Genomic DNA, 19,518 nt, shown 5'->3' with positions numbered 1-19,518 from the left:
TGTGACTGCATCCACATCACGCTACATGATGACACAGTTTGTACAGCATTATAGCATCCGTATTCCAAGCCCTACAAACTCCTCCAACATGGGGAACAGACATTTTCAATCCTAGTCAAAGGCAAACCATCGACACTATCAATCCAATGCCTCAAGAGACTACATGTCAGAATAGGACCTACCTCTTACTTACCCTGTCACTCCACAGTGCTCCACACTGGAATAGGCCGGTGGGGAGGGGGTATTTTGTGACGGCACCGACTGCCGACATCGACAGCGAATGTCAATATCAACGCAATAAACAATGAACAAATGTAACTTCCTGACAGATTAAAACTATGTGCCAGACCGAGACTGGAACTCGGGACCTTTGCCTTTCATAGGCAAGTGCTCTACTGTCTGAACTACCCAAGCACGACTCACGACCTGTCCACACACAGCTTTAATCTGCCAGGAAGTTTCATATCAGCGCACATTCCACAGCAGAGTGGAAATTTGATTCTGGAATAAATAACTGAGTCTGCTTCGAAATGACTGTCTTTGTTGTGCTGTTCCGCCATTGTTCTCGCGTCTGATGATAAGGTGTAAAGTGTGCTCTAATTGCGTTGTGTGTACAACAAAATAATTTTTAATGTGAATATAAGACTATTTGTTCCATGTCATTACGATTTATCGTGCAAAATGATCCGTGGAACATGAAAGTAATTAACAAGAAGCGCCGATCGAACTCCCACTGACGCCTCTCCCGAAGGTCGTCTCCTGTACCGATTTAGAGAATCGAATTGTCTCTCGACTATTAAGTGAATGTCGATCCATCGATATCTGTCATCCGATCCGAAGCAGACGTTACCGCGTGTGCGAGTGTGATGATGTGATGTGGGATATAGGAGGTGTTTTTGTGGTTGTGTCCAGCATTGTTTGTATTTGATATCACTTCATCGTGATAATAAAAGTGCCGAGCGGATGATAGCTACTGAGAAAGTAAACAAGACTTCCTATTGTGTGATATGGAACAAAGACTAGACGCTAAACATGGGGTAAACAAATGTATTCTGCAATGAAAAACGTCAACCAGAAGAGGAACAATACTCGAAATGATTTTAAAGGTATGTTGTACAAAAATCACCTGCAAATTATTCTTGATACAATACATCTCCGCTGCCGCGGGTTAAATGTAAGAACCACGAAAGCTTTCGTCACTGTTCAGGCTACCGCATGATACCTACACTCCTTCCCAGATTACTGTATTTTTACAAAGACTGTCAGCTGCTGCCACCGAGTTTCCAGTCGGTTTCTTTGTACCAAATTGAACCTAAGAATTTACGTATCAGGTAACAGCCGCAATTTGCTCAAAACTAGTGATTAACTTTTATTATGTATATCAGTATACGCATAGACAGAACAAAATTTTTAGTAAGCCCTAATGCCTAAGCACAACATTGCAAATGGAGACATGTGTTTTATTGCTACGCACGTATTTCGCATAAGTCAGGTATATATACTATTAATTTCACTTAAATTGTAACTTTATCTACTAGCCTATAAATCGTCAGGTTCTGAATTGTGCACATTACATTGTAAGCAATGTTTACGACATTTTTGTTGTTACATGTGTTTAACATAACAGACACATACATTTTCTCACACATTATGGACGAGTGAACAGCATTTTTAACCTTGGGAGTCTTGAATGTCATGAGTTTGCTTACAAATCTTTCACTCCCTATGTTATGTGAGTAGTTTCCGAAATTTGTAATCACTGAGTTTCTTATGTGAATGTAAAAGTAGCTTAGACAAAATCACGCTGGTGTTGGAAACATGTACCTTCCTTTGGCCTAAGAACTAGCTCATCTAGCCAGTGACAGGAAGGTTTTTAGTCCAAGATTAAACCTGCACTTTGACCATTTCATTTAAACATACAGGCAGCGTTCATAGTAGGAAATTAAAACCACACCATCAGGCAGTAACTGTAATTTATTTATTACTTCTTACGTCAATTAATAGTTAAATGTATGCCATTTACTAATGTGTAAGTCATTGTCCATTGCGTGGATTACTTTTTGAATATGACTCATGTCAAATGATGCCCCCTCTGCACAACACATTCATCTAGGCAGTGTTGGAAGCTTTCCATTTCTCGGCGTAACGTATTCCTTGGGACATTGCTGATGGCAGTTCTGATGCGATCCTTCAACTCGGGAATGGTGGCACAACATGTTTGGAACACTTCTTACTTCAGGTAGCTCCAATGGAAAAAGTCTGCACATGAAAGGTCAGGTGAGCGAGGAGGCCAGGAAATGTCTGATGCAAGAAATCCACGCAAATTCTTGCTCTATGCGAGGTTGCTCCGTCTTGTTGAAACCATAATTTTTCCACACCCACATCGACCATACCTAATTGGGGAAGTCTTGCTGCATCTCTTAGGTAGCGTTCACTGGTGACAGTTACAGCCACACCACTGTCTTCTTCAAAGGAGTAAGAGCCAATAATCCCAAAGGAAGCAACTCCACACCACACTGTGACACGAGAACCGTGCAAGGGCTTGATGTGCAGTTCACACGGACTTACATCACTCCAATAATGCCTATTCTGTTTGTTCACTGAACCACATAACTCAAAATGAGCTCCATCTTACATCAGGATGGTGTGCAACATTTGTGGATTTTGGCAAAGGAGATCACGCATGATTAAGCAGGATGTTTCGTGTGAAACCCAATCGCGAGGCCTAATTTCCTGAACAATCTGCAGCTTATATGGGTGAAAATGGAGATCTTTGTGCAACATTCGTAAATACAGAAGTGTCCAATTCCCCCTGTCTGCTTTGACCCATCACATCACAAATATGGTGTAAACGACCATACACTACGACTCCAATATGTCGCCTATGACGTCAATACGTAAACATGACCACAAACATGAAAATATATTGAAAAACCAACACACACACATTCCACAAAAAACCTCATGAAACTAACGGGACAAGCGTGGAAAATGGGGGGTTTTTGGGTGGGGACAAAGTAAATATAAGCAGATTTAGACACACATCACCATACCAAACCATGCAAAATGACGAAAAAAACCGACAACACAAAACTCCCCACATTCCATCAATCACAATATCCTCTGGAATCGGACACTTCCCTTGATCTGTATAGCTCAGCAGCAGCTCTCGAACCCACAAATTGGAATCGAACATTTCCCTTGACCTATATAGCTCAACAGCAACTCCCGATACTGGAACACCCACAGCCACAACTACACATTGGAATCGAACACTTCCCTTGACCTATATAGGTCAACAGAAACTCCCGATACCAAATCATAAAACCCAAAACTACACCCACGTCCACAATCGTCACTACTCAAAAAACACAATAAACCAACAGAATTGGAATCAAACACTTCATTGACCTGTTATCCTTACATCATCTCCACATATAGCCATCCCTGGTCCAAGACGCTGGAAATTCAGTAAGCCGCATCTCTTCACGACACACTGAACACTTCACAACTTCATCCAAAAATCCAAATAGTTGAAGAAATTTTATTAGAGACAACGCACTGTCCCCCATCATTGCCGACAACCGAAATCTGTTGACCTTGTCAAGTCGTATCCATATCTACCAAAGACATAAAAAAAGCAGTTTACCAAAATTCACACACGACGAACAGAAAAAAACTATAGTAATATTGTAATATTGACATAACAAAACCAAAATCGTTAACTCCCTGAAAAATATTCCGTTGAAAGTACAGTCACTGCTGATACCACACACGTGCAATGCTAACACACAGCACACAAACACACTACCAGAGAGCACCACCGATCACATCAAAACGACACCTACAAACATGCAACTCTCAGAAACTAAAGTCCACTCCATTGTGACGTCACACACCACAACGTCATGGGTCAAAGCTGACGGGTGGGATCGGTTGCTTTGGTCAACCACAATATTCTCCTGAATGAGCGACTGGGCATATGCACAGTTTGCGCATGACGGCGAGCAGATCTTTTTGGGTTATGCAAGAGTGCAGCACGAGCATTTTCCACGGCTTCTGGTATTCGCACAGTTCTTCCATTTCTTCCCGGTTTGCTATTGCAGACAGAACCTGTTGTTCGCAATGCATGTACCCACCTCACAACGGTCTGTTCATTTGGAACTTTCCCATGACTTCCCAAGTTGAAATGTTGCCGAAATAGATGCTGGGTAGCAATAACAGAGTGGTTATTCTTGAAATAACTTTCAACAGCAAAGGCATGATGCTGTGCACTCCACCACTCCATATCACTGTCACACTTGAAATGGCAGCTCATTAGTACACGAATGCGGCACGAGCTGGCGCGCATTCCTGCAGTATGTCATTGTACTACACAAGTCAAATTACGCTTTGAACGCTTCCGCACTGTGTACTATCGTTGAAAGTCATTTTAGATATTGTATACATTCTGCATCCAAATGCAGATAGAAGGGATAATAAAACAATGGAAAATCCAGGTTGGAATGTCAACAACATTACGATTAGGACAGGCGAGTAGCAATCTATCCTGATCATAATATTGTCGACAGTTCTTTATACGATATTTTCAGTACTCCAAAGAGCACACCATGTGGATTTTTACCACTTAATATCTCACCCAAACTCTTCAACTTCAATGTCCATCTGCATTCAAAATCATATTACAAATAAAATGGATATCATGGGCAGCACCAACTTGAACATCTGTCTTGTAAAGCACTAACAATCCACAGAAACACTTCTAGCTTCAAACTGTCACTGACATTTGGCCACTGTCAGATGACTAGCAGATATAGTTGAAGTTGGAATGGAAAACTTCTGGCCGACTACTTGTTCTGCACCGTCATTCAGTACGAAAAATACTGAATCAGCAAAAAATATCATATTCCTTCCATCAGAATTGCGACAGTGCTTGACAGATGTTAATCGGAAGAATTGGTCTTCCATCATAGAGCCTCTTGACAGATACATGTTTGCTTTGTAGTCATATCATCCTGAAATCAGCACCAAACTGTATCCACTGACTTGGGAAACACAGTAATACATTTCAGTTGCTCTGCATTTAGGAGAGGGTTTTGTCATAATGTGTTGACAATTCATTATTTTTGACCTATGTTATTACATGTCAAAGTCCAGTTTGCACACAGTTGTTGGGTTCTTGTAGTATTTTCATGACACATCTTTGTTCTGTTATTAAAATCAAACTGAATTCTGCATGGACCTACCATGAAGAATTTTCAGGCCATCAATATTTATTCTTTTTATGTTTTCCAGAAGTCAGAAATGCTACTTCAGAGTCTACTCACTTGATGGGGTAATGGCAGATGTTACAACAGAATTTGTAGGTTGCTACCAGTTCGTATAAATTTTAGCATATGGAATGACTCCTTACCCTCTCCCTTAAAACCCACTTCCTTTCGCTTTTCCCTCTCCTTCCCTCTTTCCTGATGAAGCAACCTTGGCTTGCGAAAGCTTGAAATTTGTGTGTGTGTTTGTGTGTTTTTTATTGTCTCCTATCAACATACCAACGCTTTCGTTTGGTAAGTTACAGCATCTTTGTTTGCTCCCCTTACATGAGCCAGTTGTGAGTTTCTAGCAGAATCATGGTTATAGATGAAATATAGGTACAGTTCTATGTCTGAGCTGAAACAGACATCACCTGAGATTTGTTGTGATGATGTACTATACAGCTATAGATTGCCCCACATTCATTGCCTGTGAATTTCTCGCTTCAGTGTTTCCTCTAGGCATGTGCTATTTGATAACAAGTTTGTACCCTTCTTTTGGAACTGTGAAGAGTATATGTTTGAAATCTTTCATGTAATTTACATTGCCCACTCTTGCATGTATCAGCCAGAGTTGATAATTTCTCTGCAGCTCTCCTGGGCAGTCCTTCATTGGAAAACCAATGTGTCCACTTTGTGCTTCACTATCAGTACATCTCAAACTGGAGAAGACCAAAGTGATGGGAATCAGAAAGTGCTGAAGTTCTGTCAAAATATAGTTGGAAGGAAATACATTGAAACAAATAAAAATAGAAAGATGCTTGGGATGTTTGGTGATAGGAAATGGAAGCTGTTTGGAGGAAATAAGAAGTAAAATAACAATGGATAAAAGGTGTATTGAAAAGGTGAATGATTTATTGAGAGCAGAAAGGATTTTGATAGAGCTGAGAAAGGAATTCGCTGAGTGTCTTATTATACAGCAAGAAAAGAAGAAATAGTTGTATTGTTTTGGTATATGCTAGTAGAGTGAAATGCTTAAAGTGAAATGTATTGACAAGAATGAGGAGCAAATAAGCACCCCAAAGGCTGCAAGAGGGAAGAATACAAATGGATTTGATAAGAATGAGGATATATATTTTGAGGAAATTGCCATCTATAAAGAAGCAAAGATTTGCAGGAAAGAGAGGAAGAGGAAGGACACTTGGAATGGCAGATGACATTAAAAATGGACAAAGTTACTAGCAGATTAAGGAAGAGAGAAAGGACTTCGGAAATTGGCTAGTGTCCAGTCAACAACTTGGTTCAAGACTGTTATACCAAAGAAGAAACCTCTCAAATCTTTCCATGTATTTCTTTTTATTTGTATTCAAAGTTGGTATTTATGAGTCAAAAGGACGTATTGCTATCATAATACTTAATAATTTACTTCCATAAATCCATACTTCTCCTGCTGGTCAGCAATTGCATCGTCTTCATTGGCACACTATCTGCATTCTTTCTTTTTTTCAGGATTGTTTTTACAAATCATATTACTTAAATGGTTGTTGGGATCTTCATTCTAAGTGCCTATATGATTCAAATACTTGCGGTAGTCTTCCTTACACATTGTTGTGACTTCTGAGTAGTGGAAATTTGTCCTTCTTGTCATAACTATTTGCTATGTCCATAAGGGTGCAACCATTATTTGCAAATTGTTTCCTACCTCATAAGCAACACTAGGTCATTGCCTGTACTTATTAGTCTTCACAACTCTCTAGCTCTCCTTTCTAAGGCTTCCTTTGCCGGCCATTCCCCCTGTGGATTAAATGAGATGGGTCAGGTTATTCTTATGTGAAAACTTTTAATCTCTCTGTAATCAAGATACGTCTGCATTTTCTTTCCCAAATACAAATTAAAATGAGCCTGTCATTCTTCCAGTATTGCAGTTTTCTCAGACAATTCTCTATAGGTTCTTCATTTTAACACTACTGAATGATTCTTGTACTCAGAAGAGCTAATACCGTTTTTCTCTGAATGTTATAACAGTTCCAGAGGTGATTTTGATCATTCTTGTTACATATATATTGTCCCACTTGATCGACTGAAATCAAATTGATGTTTCCCTTGATGCTAATGTAATCGCTAATTCTAATTGCCTTTAGTATATGAGAAATTGTACAATTTAGATTGATCATTCTGTTGTTAGTACATTTCCTAATATTCTAATTTTTACTGTTGTTCATTCATAGAACACTTTTGAAGCTTTTCATTATAATTGTGAATTCTTTGGATTACTCTAGGTTGGCTGTAACTTTAAGTTTTTTATTCATTTTTGTATTGTTGTACAGTTTTGTCCGTAATCCTTTTGTCCTTAACACCATTTTCAAGTGTCATGTTAAATGTTTTTCATAGAACAATGTTAGATCTTCAAAACATCATTTTTAGATGAAGTTAAAATCAATGACCTAAGCGAACATAAATTATGCTAGATGTAATAACTTACTAGATACAGGAATTCAAAGGTGAGGACTAGTTTCGAAATCTGTAATAATTTATGTTATTGTGAGATGTACCCTAAATTGTGAGCCACATTCAGAATCTGATATTAACAGAATTGGTTTCAGTAACTACATGAGTAAGACCATAAACAATCTATCATCCTAGATGAAAGAATACTGCCAAACTGTGGGTATAGGTCAACCAAGCAAATCAGTTGCCAAACGTTATCCGTGTTATAATGTGGTTGATTTAAATAGATTCTTCATAGCATGTACAAAATGAATTTTCCCTCAAGTCATGCTCTTCTGAACTCTGCATGTGTGAACTCTGCATGCAACATATCCTTTGTTCCCACAACCTCCCTGACCTCACTCTTTGATGGTTCTTACGTTCATCCAGTCTTCTTCCACCCCATCCTGTTCCCACCCTGTTCTGTCTTCCTCTGTCTCCTATTGCTTTTCCACTTTTGTAACATTTTGTTATCTAATTATCTCAATTTTTCTTCTATGGAAACTCCCATCACCCTCCTGCACTTCACTTGCTGTAACCTAGAGCAAATATATACTTTTACTGCTACAGTATGTTCTCACCATCAAACATTAATACAATTTAAATTGTTGGATCCTTGTATCTGGGAAAACTTTTTTTCCAGAAAATAAGTGAAGTAGAAGGGATTGTCTCTTGAAGTATGAAAAGTTCAGTGTTTGCACTAGAATGCTATCAGTGAGATTTGATGATTCCATGAGCAAATTCAGAGATTTTACGCATGGTACCACAGATATCCTGATGAAATATTTTGCAGTTTGTCTCATGTAGCCAAGCACTGCTAACAGAGTCAGGGACCCTTGGCAATACAGCAGCTGAGACAATGAATTTGGCGGAGTCTAGTGATATTTTAAAAAGTCTGGTGGCAGTGGCAGTTAGGAGACTGACATAGTGATGATCTGTTACCAAAAGAGAGATTGACTCCCACTTGCTCTGTGACCAGTTATACTGCTGTCTTCATAGTTTTAGGTAGTCAACTTGAGTAACCAGCATTCACATGTCACAGTTACTGCCACTTGTGAAAGAGCCACTATACCAACAATATTCGTAGGCTCTGCCATTGGTACATCTTCATCTGTCAATGGCAAAGATATGAAATTCCTGTTTTTTCATTGCTGCTCCTAGCAGTTTTTTCAACTTGCTCCTCCTGGCACCTTATGACACTACCACTGGGAATTAATGTTAATAATGGAGAATAAGTTATGGTTAACCTCTTGATTAGCTACATTACCTGCTGTATGAAACAATCTGTGGGCAATGTCGCTCACTGTTCACGTAGAGGTAGCCACACATAGCTGTTTTAAATCCTTGGTGTCCATGCTGCAACTTTTTGTGGATTCATGAAACTCCAAACTCTACAGTAGTGCAAGTTCCTGAAAAATTAATTCATGCAACACACTTGGATTTCAATGTTATTGTTTGTTTATTGGGAGTTACCGAATATATCACAAACATTGTCTTATTGTTAATTGAGTGGATGTAATGCATCTTTATTTCTTCCCAAACCAACAAAGCTCCACAATTTTTCATGCAAATAATCATGCTCCCTGATTTGCTCACTTGGTGCAACTTACAGTGGGCTGGCTTGTTACACTATTTTGGGATAGGTCCATAAGTAACCACCAGGTGAAATAAAATGCCTGAAAGCTTGCTGCTCTCCATGAAGGTGACAAGTTGAGTTGGAGACACATACAATGAAAAGGCAGTTGAAAATTAAGCTTTCTGCCAAAGCTTTCATCAGATTCCCCCCTCCAATGCCCCTGATGAAGGCTTTATCCGAAAGCTTAATGTTAACAGTCTTTTCATAATGCCTATCTTCTGCAGTTCAGTGTGTCATCTTTATGGTGAGTAGCAATCTGTGCTCTCCACAACTGTTGATATTCCAACTGGACTTCTGTAATGATTAATCTTTATTCAGTAATAACAGTTACAAGAGGATGTGTGTGGATTTTGTGTGTCCCTATAATTCCTACCAGTTTCCTTACACTCTATCATATATTTTAAGTGTTATTTTATTATCTTTATCATCTTTGGCCATTCAAGCAAGACAGCCTTTGCAAAGCAAATGTGCATTATGGCATTTAAATGGGGTTTTCCAGCACTGAGCATACCACTCGCTTATCCTCTCATGATACCTACTACTATCATGAATTTGGTTCTGACATTGTACATTGTACTCTTGTTTGGAAAGAACAGGTGCACAGCAGAGAAATTATCTGTGTGTGGAGAGAAGAGTATGATATTCGGCAGCAGTATTTTAGACTTCTGCAAGAATGTAAGGCAGTTGGGGTGAGTACGTAGACAGTTTGTCAACCTCACTGACAGCTCAGGTGTTTGGTACCTTTGGGACTCACACCACCAGCCTTGCCCAGAATAAATATAATATCACAATCCCCCCTCTCCCCTCCATTTTGTCCCCGCCTCACTCTACGTCACAGCTGTTCGTGTCCCCTACCACCCAGCCTATTCAGATTGGTGTGTGTGTGTGTGTGTGTGTGTGTGAGAGAGAGAGAGAGAGAGAGAGAGAGAGAGAGAGAGAGAGAAGGATTTCATCCGAAAGTAAAGCAATTTTCCGTTTCTACACATGTTACTCTTTAACAAATTTATATTTTTCTTTCAGCTCCTGTTCTGAATGACTGCGTGAAATATGTTGAAGAAAGAACTTTTGTCTGTCATCCAGGAAGGACAGACAAAGCACATTTTTATTCTTCTAGGCCTAAACATCATATGCTATTGTGTTCTCCTGTCATGGTGCTCAAGTACTCAGAGCATGGGTATGTACATGTTATGGTACAGCATTCTCATGTGTTCTGTAGATGATTGGTAAATGGGATGAATGAGTCACCTGTAATTCTGCAACTTGGCTGAATAGCTGAGCATATTCATGCACTGTTATAAAGTAGATAAGTAGAGCTGTGAAACTGGCTAAGATGTATTGCAAAGTATTAATTGCAGTAAGTAATAATACTGATATTAAAAACTGTAAGTATTAGACATAGACTGTGTTACATCAGTATTATAGAAGAAAAAAATGAAAGTCTATGATGATATTGTAGTGTACTCTGTGTGTTGTAGAAAGCATAGAATGGATTCATGCTGTCGCATCAAAAAATGTGAACTGAAATCTGATTGTGATGTTCCAAGGGATTTCATACTTGGAGTACTACTTTTCGTAGTATGTATCAATTACTTACATCTGTCTGAGTGTATCAATAGCTCCAAAACAGATTGGTTGCATTTCAGACCAAAAATGAATGGAAAGCTTTTGTGAATGTCACTTACCAACCTATGAGCTACTGCAGAATATATTTAGTACCAAAATGTCGGCCACTATAAGAATCTCTGATACATTTAGCCTGGTTTACTTCGTGTACTTTCATTCTTTGGTATGTGTCAGTAATATTTCAGGGCAGCTCACTTCATGCACCTAGAATGTTTTTTAGTCCAAAACTGTTTAACGAATTAAGGATTCTTATAATGTTACAACAATTGCAGCACACCTCATGTCATGAATTTGATGCTGATTGTGTACATTGTGTCCTTATTGGGAAGAAACAGCTGCACAATAAAGAAATTATCTGTTAATAGGGTATAGATTCTTCTGTATTACTGAGATAAGGATATGTTAATCTGCAGTATGTACTTTTAATAGGCTTGTGCAAAAATTTAAGGCAGTTAGTGCCAAACTGGGAGGCATTTCTCGTGACAAACTCCACATATTCTCTGCATGGCATGTAAGATGCATTTACTACAATTGTTCAAAATCTGATGTATCATACAAGTGATTAAACTGATAAGCACCCTCTGTGTAATTGGAAGCATTGACTGCTGAATAAGCACACCTCCAGCCTTGCTCATGTTTCCTTCTTAGTGCATTCCTCAATTAAAAAGATGATACAGCAGCTATTCAGTCTGAAAGTAGTTCCTGTGTTATTGTCCTACTATTGCTAAAGGATCCTCTGCAGTGATATTCTAGCAGAAGCTCTCTAATAACTCTCTTGAGATCTACAGTGATTTCGTTCCAGAAGTCCACTATTGCTTCCAATGCCTATTCAGATCGTGGACACATAATAGAACCTCTTACCAAAATCCAATTCCTTCTTCGCTTCTGACATCAACTGTATTGGAAATAACACAGAATATTACACAACAGATGACAGCACTTGGCAGCATCAACTTTATTTCCAATCCTTCTAACAAGCTACAAACACAAAGGTTCGTCATTTTGTAATCAAAGACTACAGAGATGCTCCTCCACATTCTCTCCACCCTGGTAAGTTGCCAGAGATATGACCAGCTGGATGGACTTTGTAACAGTTCTCTTATCTGTGCCCCCCCTGCGGGTTTGGGGGTAAGAATAGGCCCGTGGTATTCCTGCCTGTCAGAAGAGGCGACTAAAAGGAGTCTCATGTGTTTCGGCCCTTATGTGATGGTCCCCTCTTGGGTTTGACCTCCATATTTCAAAATTAATCCGAAGAACGAGCCAATTGGGGAAGGGCGCCTTACTTGGTGCATTGTGTCCATCGGCATTGTGATCTTTAGCTCCCCTTTCTCATCATCACATTGCAGTCCCACCCATTCTGCATGTCTTGGGTGAGAATAAGCTGTGCACTATGCAGTGTCGCTTCCTGCCCTGGTTGTAGCCCCCTGACACACAGGGATCACTCTGCTGATGCCTACGCCGCTAACTCCCCACATATGCCAAGGATTAGATGCCTGTCTCCCTGGGGCATCGGGACTCCCGGCAGTGGCCATCCTGCCAGGTGGCCCTAGCTGTGGCTGGGTGGCGCCTGTGGAGAGGGCCCTTGGTCAAAGTGGGTGGCATCAGGGCGGATGACACGCAATGAAGCGTGGCACATCTTCTCTTGCTAGTGGCCAGCCGCCAGTAGTCTCTAAGCGTTTGAGGGCTCACTTAAATGTGCAGAAGTATGACCCCAAATCATTCCCCTCCCTGGCCACACCTTGGGAGGAATGTAGGGCTTCAGAGTGACAGGATCTGTATTCTCCACATTATTTAGTTTGCAGCAGAACTGATGGGTACTCCTCTCTGGAAACCAAGCCTCTGTTTTATGTTGAGCAGCTGGAAGATAAGTTTGGGGAAGTGACAGCACTGTCCAAGATGCGCAATGGGTTGGTTTTGATTCAGGCGGAATCCCCAACCCAGTCCCGAGCATTATTCACGTGTGACAAGCTGGGTGATATCCCTGTTTCGGTCACTCCCCACAAAAGCCTCAATATTGTCCAGGGCATTATTTTTCATTGTGACCTCCTGTTACAGTCCAATGACGAGTTACATGCTGATTTAGAATGGTGGGGTGTTCATTTCGTCTGGTGTGCTTACAGGGGGCCAAAAGACAATAGGGTTGTTACTGGTGCCTTCATCTTGGCCTTTGAAGGTGATTCATTACCTGAAAAGCTCAAGGTGATAGTGTACTGCTGTGACATCAAACCCTACGACCCTCCCCCTATGCGGTGCTTTAAATGTTGAAAGTTTGGGCACATGTCCTCCCGGTGCCTTTCCAGAGCCACATGTAGAGATTGCGGACGGCGCTTCACCCGAATACTCGATGTGTGCCTCCTTCCACCTGTGTGAACTGTGCACAGCATCACTCCCCCTGCTCGCAGGACTGCCCGGTACTCCAAAAGGAGCGTAAAATTATGGAGTAAAAGCCCCTGGGCAGGCTATCTTACTGTGAGGCTAAACTAAAATATGAAAAGCTACAGCCTGTTCCCATGGTATCTTCTTATGCCACTGCCATGACAGCGTCATCATCGATGATGCTGTTACGCCCACCATCTAAGGCTGCTCCTGTGGGTCCTCAGGGCCACCCATATTCCTCCCCCCTCCAGATGTCTGGGGGAAAGACGTCTCCTGCTCCTCCCAGAGATTCTACTTTGGGAGCATCGCCCGCCAAAAAGCCAGGGACACTGGTCCCCTCCCTCCCGCCAGAGAGGCAACAGTCTCCCCTGGCTCCTATCGTGCAGAAGGGGTCCCTTGGGACTCTACCTTCCACGATCCCCACCAGTGGCCCAGGGGACACCAGCCAGTGGCTGAAAGAGCCACTGGCTGCTGGTCTAAGGGCTTCAAGGTCTTTGTCTGTCCCTGAAATTACTTCTGAGAAGCCCTCCCAGCAAGCCCCTAAGGAGCAGCAAGAGGGCAAAACTTCAAAGAAAAAGTCCACTAAGAAACAGGAGCCTCCAGAGTCCTCTGTACCAGCACTCCCCCATGTCTCTGCGTCTGATGACGAGATAGAGATTCTGGCGTCCGCTGAGGACCTAGATCCCACTGACGCCTCGGATGCAATGGTACTGGATGCCAATACTCAGCAAGTGGCAACGGGTGCTGCTGAGGCCTAATTTGCCTCCTTGGTCACTCCATGCCGCCCCAGACGACAGAAAGCATCATTCTCCAGTGGAACTGCTGCAGTTTTTTCTCCTACCTGGCTGATTACCTCAACTCTTAAGCAGTACCCCTGCCTTTTGCATTGTCCTTTGGCAGACCTGGTTTCTTGTCATGTGGAACCCCACCCTTCGTGGCTACTACAAAAACCGTCCTGCCTGTGACAGACTGTCGGGTGGCGTATGTATTTTCGTCCTTACCTCTGTCTGTAGTGAACCTGTGCCCCTTCAAACACCTTTAGAAGCTGTGGCTGTCAGGGTAAGGACACCAAAGGAAATTATCATCTGTAACATCTACCTTCCTCCAGATGGTGAAGCACCACCCCATATTTTAGCTGCACTCATTTCGCAACTGCCCCCACCTTTTCTCCTTCTGGGTTATTTTAACGCCCATAATCCTTTATTGGGTGGAGCCAAGGTTAATGGCCGTGGCAAAGTTGTCTCAGCCTTTGCCTCCTAAACGCAGGTGCCCCCACACATTTCAGTGTGGCACATGGCACATATTCGGCCATTGATCAGTTTGCAGTCATGGTCTCCTCCCATGTATCCACTGGAAAGCACATGATGACTTATATGGTAGTGACCACTTTCTACTTTTCCTGCCCCTACTGCAGCATCCCTCATCTCGACGCCTGACCAGGTGGGTTCTTCCCAAGGCTGATTGGAACACCTTCACATCCGCTACCAACATAGTATATCCGTCGCATGCCACCATCGATGAAGTGATCCATATCATCACTAATACCATTGTCACTGCAGCTGAATCAGCAAGCTCTCGATCCTCCAGTTGCCCCTCTGAAATCATTGCCTTGGTGGTCACCTGAAATCGCTGCAGCCATTAGAGACCATAGCCGGGCCCTCCAATGACGTAAGTGTCATCCTTCCCAGGAGAACCTTATTGCCTTCATATGGCTCCAAGTGCAGGCTCGCCTCCTCATCAAACAAAAGAAGTAGGAGTGTTGGCAACATTACATCTCCACCATTTGAACAGGAATCTCCTGCTCTCAGGTTTGGACCAAGCTCTGCCTACTTTATGGCTACCAGAACCCAGCAGGAGTACCTGGCATTTCCAAAAATGGAGCTGTATCTGCCAATCCCAACGTAATAGCAGAACATCTTTTCGAGCATTATGCTTGCATCTCTGCATCGGCTATTTACCATCCCACCTTTCGTCTCCTCAAACAGAGGGTGGAGCGACACTGCCTCTCTTTTGCTCCGCGCCACCTTGAGCCTTACAATGCTCCTTTTAGTGAATGGGAATTCCTTAGTGGCCTTGCCGACTGTCCTGACACATCCCCTGGCCCAGATCACATCCATTCGCAAATGCTGAAACATCTGTCATCGGATTCCCAACACTGCCTCCTGGCTGTCTTCAATTGCATTTGGAGCGATGGCGAATTCCCATCACAGTGGCGGAAAAGTGTCATCATTCCAGTGCTAAAGCCCGGGAAGAACACACTAGATGTTGACAGCTATCGCCCCGTAAGCCTCACCAATGACCTGTGCAAGCTGCTGGAACATACGGTGGGCCAGTGGTTGTGTTGGCTCCTTGAGTCTCCGGACCTCCTGGCTCCGTCCCAGGGCGGTTTTTTGCCAAGGGTGCTCCACCAACAACAACTTGGTGTGCCTGGAGTCTGCGGGTGACAACACCTCATTGCCGTCTTTTTCGATCTCACGAAGGCCTATGATACTACTTGGCGACACCACATTCTCGCTACTCTGCATGAGTGGGGTCTTCGGGGCCCACTCCCAATTTTTATACAGAACTTTTTATTGTACCGCACTTTCAGAGTTTGCGTTGGTGCTTCCCATAGCACACCCCATACACAAGAGAATGGGGTCCTGCAGGGCTCTGTCCTGAGCGTCCCACGCTTTTTAATTGCCGTCAGTAGTCTTGCACTAGCAGTAGGATCGTCAGTCTCTCCCTTCCTATAAGCTGACGACTTTTGTATTTCTTTCTGCTCCTCTTCTACTGTTGCATCTGAACGCCGTCTGCAGGGAGCTATACAGAAGTCACAGTTGTAGGCTCTCAGTCACGGCTTCTAGTTTTCACCCGCCAAAACTTGTGTGATGCCTGTTGTCGTTGTACCGTCCACCCCCATTCAGAACTTCACCTCGATGACCAACTACTAGATAGGCTTACCGCTTTCTGGGACTGATCTTCGATGCCCGCTTAAGTTGGCTTCCCCATATTCATCAGCTTAAAGACAAGTGCTGGCGGCATCTTAATCTACTTCGATGCCTGAGCCCCACCGACTGGTGTGCTGATCATCGTACACTACTGCGGCTGTACCAAGTTGTTGTACAGTCCTGTGTGATTAAGGAAGCGTGGTGTATGGTTCAGCCGCCCCTTCTGTACTGAGTCTACTAGACCCTGTCCACTGCTGTGCAGTTTGCCTTGCTACGGGAGCCTTTCGATCTAGCCCCCTGAACAGCCTCCTTGTAGAAGCTGGCGTTCCTCCATTGTGGCTCTGGCGGCAAATATTACTCAAAAACTATACTGCCCACATCCATAGTTCACCTCGCCACCCAAATTACCGTTTTGTTTTTCCCAACACAGCGGTCCATCTCCCGCAACAGCAGCCCAGAACTGGGAATCCCTTCGCTGTCCATGTCTGGTCACTTCTTCATGACCTTGACACTTCTCCCCTACCACCTTTCCTGCAGACTCGCTTCCATACACCTCCATGGTCCATACCTCGGCCACAGCTTCGGTTGAACCTTTTGCTTGCCCCAAAGGCTCAGTCCCATCTGAGGTCCTTTGCCGGAATTTTCTCTCTTTGTTCTTGGCAAGTTTGGGGCCACAGAAATCATCTACACAGATGGACCACTGGTCAACAGTCTTGTTGGCTTTGCTTATGCTCATGTTGACCATACAGAACAATGCTCCTTGCTGGTTGGCTGCAGCATATTCACTGCAGAGCTGGTTGCCATCTATTGTGTTCTTGAACATATCCGCTCCTGCTCTGGTGAGTCCTTCGTCATTTGTATTGACTCCTTAAGCAGCCTACAAGCCCTCCCTGGTGCATCAGGACTCCCAGCGATGGCCATCCTGGCAGGTGGCCCTAGCTGCGGCTGGGTGGCGCCCATTGGGAGGGCTCTTGGTCGGAGTGGGTGGCATCAGGGCGGATGACACACAATTAAGCGTGGTACATAATCTCTTGTTGGTGGCCAGCCACCAGCAGTCTCTTTAAGTGTTCGAGGGCTCAATTTAATGCAAACACGTATGACCCCAAATCTTTACTCTCCCTGGCCACACCATGGGAGGAACGAAAGGCTAAGGTTGGCAGTGAAACTTATTCGCTCTGGTACCTAGTATGTACGAAAGCTGACAGGGAGTCTTTCATGACTATGAAGCCTCAGTTCTTTGTCGAGCATTTAGAGGACGAGTTTGGGGAGGTGGAGGGCTTGTCCAAAATGCGCTCTGGGTCAGTCTTAATAAAAACAGCATCCTCTGCCCAGTCATGGGCATTACTCACCTGTGATCAGTTGGGGATATTTCTGTTACCATCTCGCCCATAAGAGTTTAAGTATGGTCCAGGGTATTATATTCCACAGGCACCTTCTTTTGCAGTCTGATGATGAGCTGCGCGTGAATTTGGAGGGGCGAGGTGTTCATTTCGTCCGGTGCATTCATCGGGGTTCGAGGGATAATCAGGTTGCCACCTGTGCATTCATCTTGGCCTTTGAGGGTGATACATTGCCTGAGAAGGTCAAGATCCACTGTGACGTCAAGCCCTATATCCCTCCCCTGATGCGGTGCTTTAAGTGCTGGAAATCTGGCCATATGTCTTCCCGCTGTACTTCCAGTCCACATGTCGAGATTGCGGACGCCCATCACTTCCCAATACTCCATGTGCCCCACCTCCCATCTGTGTCAACTGCGGAGAACATCATTCACCTTGCTCGCCAGACTGCAGGCTTTTACAGAAAGAGTGGAAAATAATGGAATATAAGACCCTGGACTGACTGACCTACACTAATGCTAAGTGGAAGTTTGAATGCCTCCATCCTGTTCATATGACCTCCTCTTACGTCACTGCGACCACTGTTCTAGCCCCATCAGCCCCACCTACAACAGTCACCTCTCAGAGCCGGAAGACTACACCTGCCCCCTTGCTTGTGGGGGGCACTACCCTCCCTGTTGCTCCTGTGCCACTTACTTTGGGAGCAACACCCCCCGACCCATAGGGGCCATCCGTCCCCACTTCTAAGCCGGAGAAGCGTCTAACTTCTTTGGCTCCTCTCGCTCGCAAGGGGTCCCTTGGGTCCCTCCTTTCCCAGGTTTCCAACAGTGGGAAAGATGACACCCACCAGTGGCTGAAGTGCCCACAAGAAGCTGGTCCTCGGGCTTCACGATCCTCCTCCATCCCGGAGACTGAATCAGTGACACCCTCCCAGCCAGTGAAACCCAAGCAGCAGCGAGAAAAGTCCATGAAGGAGACGTCTAAGACCAAAGAACTTGTGGTGGTACCCACACCACCACTCCCTACAGGCTCTGTGTCTGAGGATGAAGTGGAGATTCTGGCATCTGCTGAGGACCCAGATCTCCCCGGACCCTCAGACACGGATGTCAATTGCACACATCCTCAGTTGGTGGCAGCAGGTGACCCAGTGGCGTAATCTGCCTCCTCGGTCCCTTCACACCTTTTTCGGCCACAGAACGTGTCATTCTCCAGTGGATTTGCAGCGGTTTTTTCCACCACCTTGCTGAGCTCCGACAACTTCTCAGCCTTCATCCTTTCTTCTGCATTGCTCTCCAGGAAACTTGTTTCCGGCGATGCAAACCACCGCCCTCCGTGGCTATTGGGGCTATTATAAGAATTGGGCAGCTTATGAGAGGGTGTCTGGTGGCATCTGCATCTATGTCCTTAACTCTCTTTACAGCGAGTGTGTACCTCTTCAAAAACCTTTAGAGGCTGTCACTGTTCGGGTGTGGATGCCTCAGGCTGTTACTGTCTGCAGTATCTATCTTCCACTGGATGGTGATGTCCCACAGCATGTATTGGCTGTGCTGATAGACCAACTGCCGCTACCTTTTCTGTTACTGGGCAATTTTAATGCCCATAACACTTTGTGGGGTGGCTTGGTGGCAACAGGGCAAGTCACTGTCATTGAGCAAGTGTTGGCACAGCTCGACCTTTCCCTCTTAAATAATGGTGCCTCCACACATTTCAGTGTGGTGTATGACATGTATTCAGACATCAACCTTTCAGTCTGCAGCCCTAGCTTTCTACCATCTGTCTAATGGAGTGTGCATGGCGACTTGTGCGGTAGTGACCACATTCCGATCTCTCGGTCACTGCTGCAGCGTCACTCTTCTGGGTGCCCCTCCAGATGGGCTATGAAT

At 43.8% G+C, this 19,518-nt stretch overlaps 1 protein-coding gene across 1 annotated transcript in view; it reads left to right on the top strand.

Annotated features, from left to right (window-relative positions):
- Nucleotides 1-844: 844 nt before the first annotated feature.
- LOC124619331 (zinc transporter 6-A-like) overlaps nt 845-19,518 on the top strand; it is a 108,887-nt gene continuing 90,213 nt past the window's right edge. Inside the window, exons 1-2 of the mRNA XM_047145640.1 lie at nt 845-1,106; nt 10,390-10,543. Of these exons, the coding sequence (XP_047001596.1) occupies nt 10,417-10,543 (127 nt within the window). The 5' untranslated portion in view covers nt 845-1,106; nt 10,390-10,416. The remainder of the gene's footprint in view (nt 1,107-10,389; nt 10,544-19,518) is intronic.

Source organism: Schistocerca americana, chromosome 6 (genome assembly GCF_021461395.2).
Source record: "Schistocerca americana isolate TAMUIC-IGC-003095 chromosome 6, iqSchAmer2.1, whole genome shotgun sequence".
Taxonomy (NCBI): Eukaryota; Metazoa; Arthropoda; class Insecta; order Orthoptera; family Acrididae; genus Schistocerca; species Schistocerca americana.
This window is presented reverse-complemented; position numbering and strand designations above follow the sequence as displayed.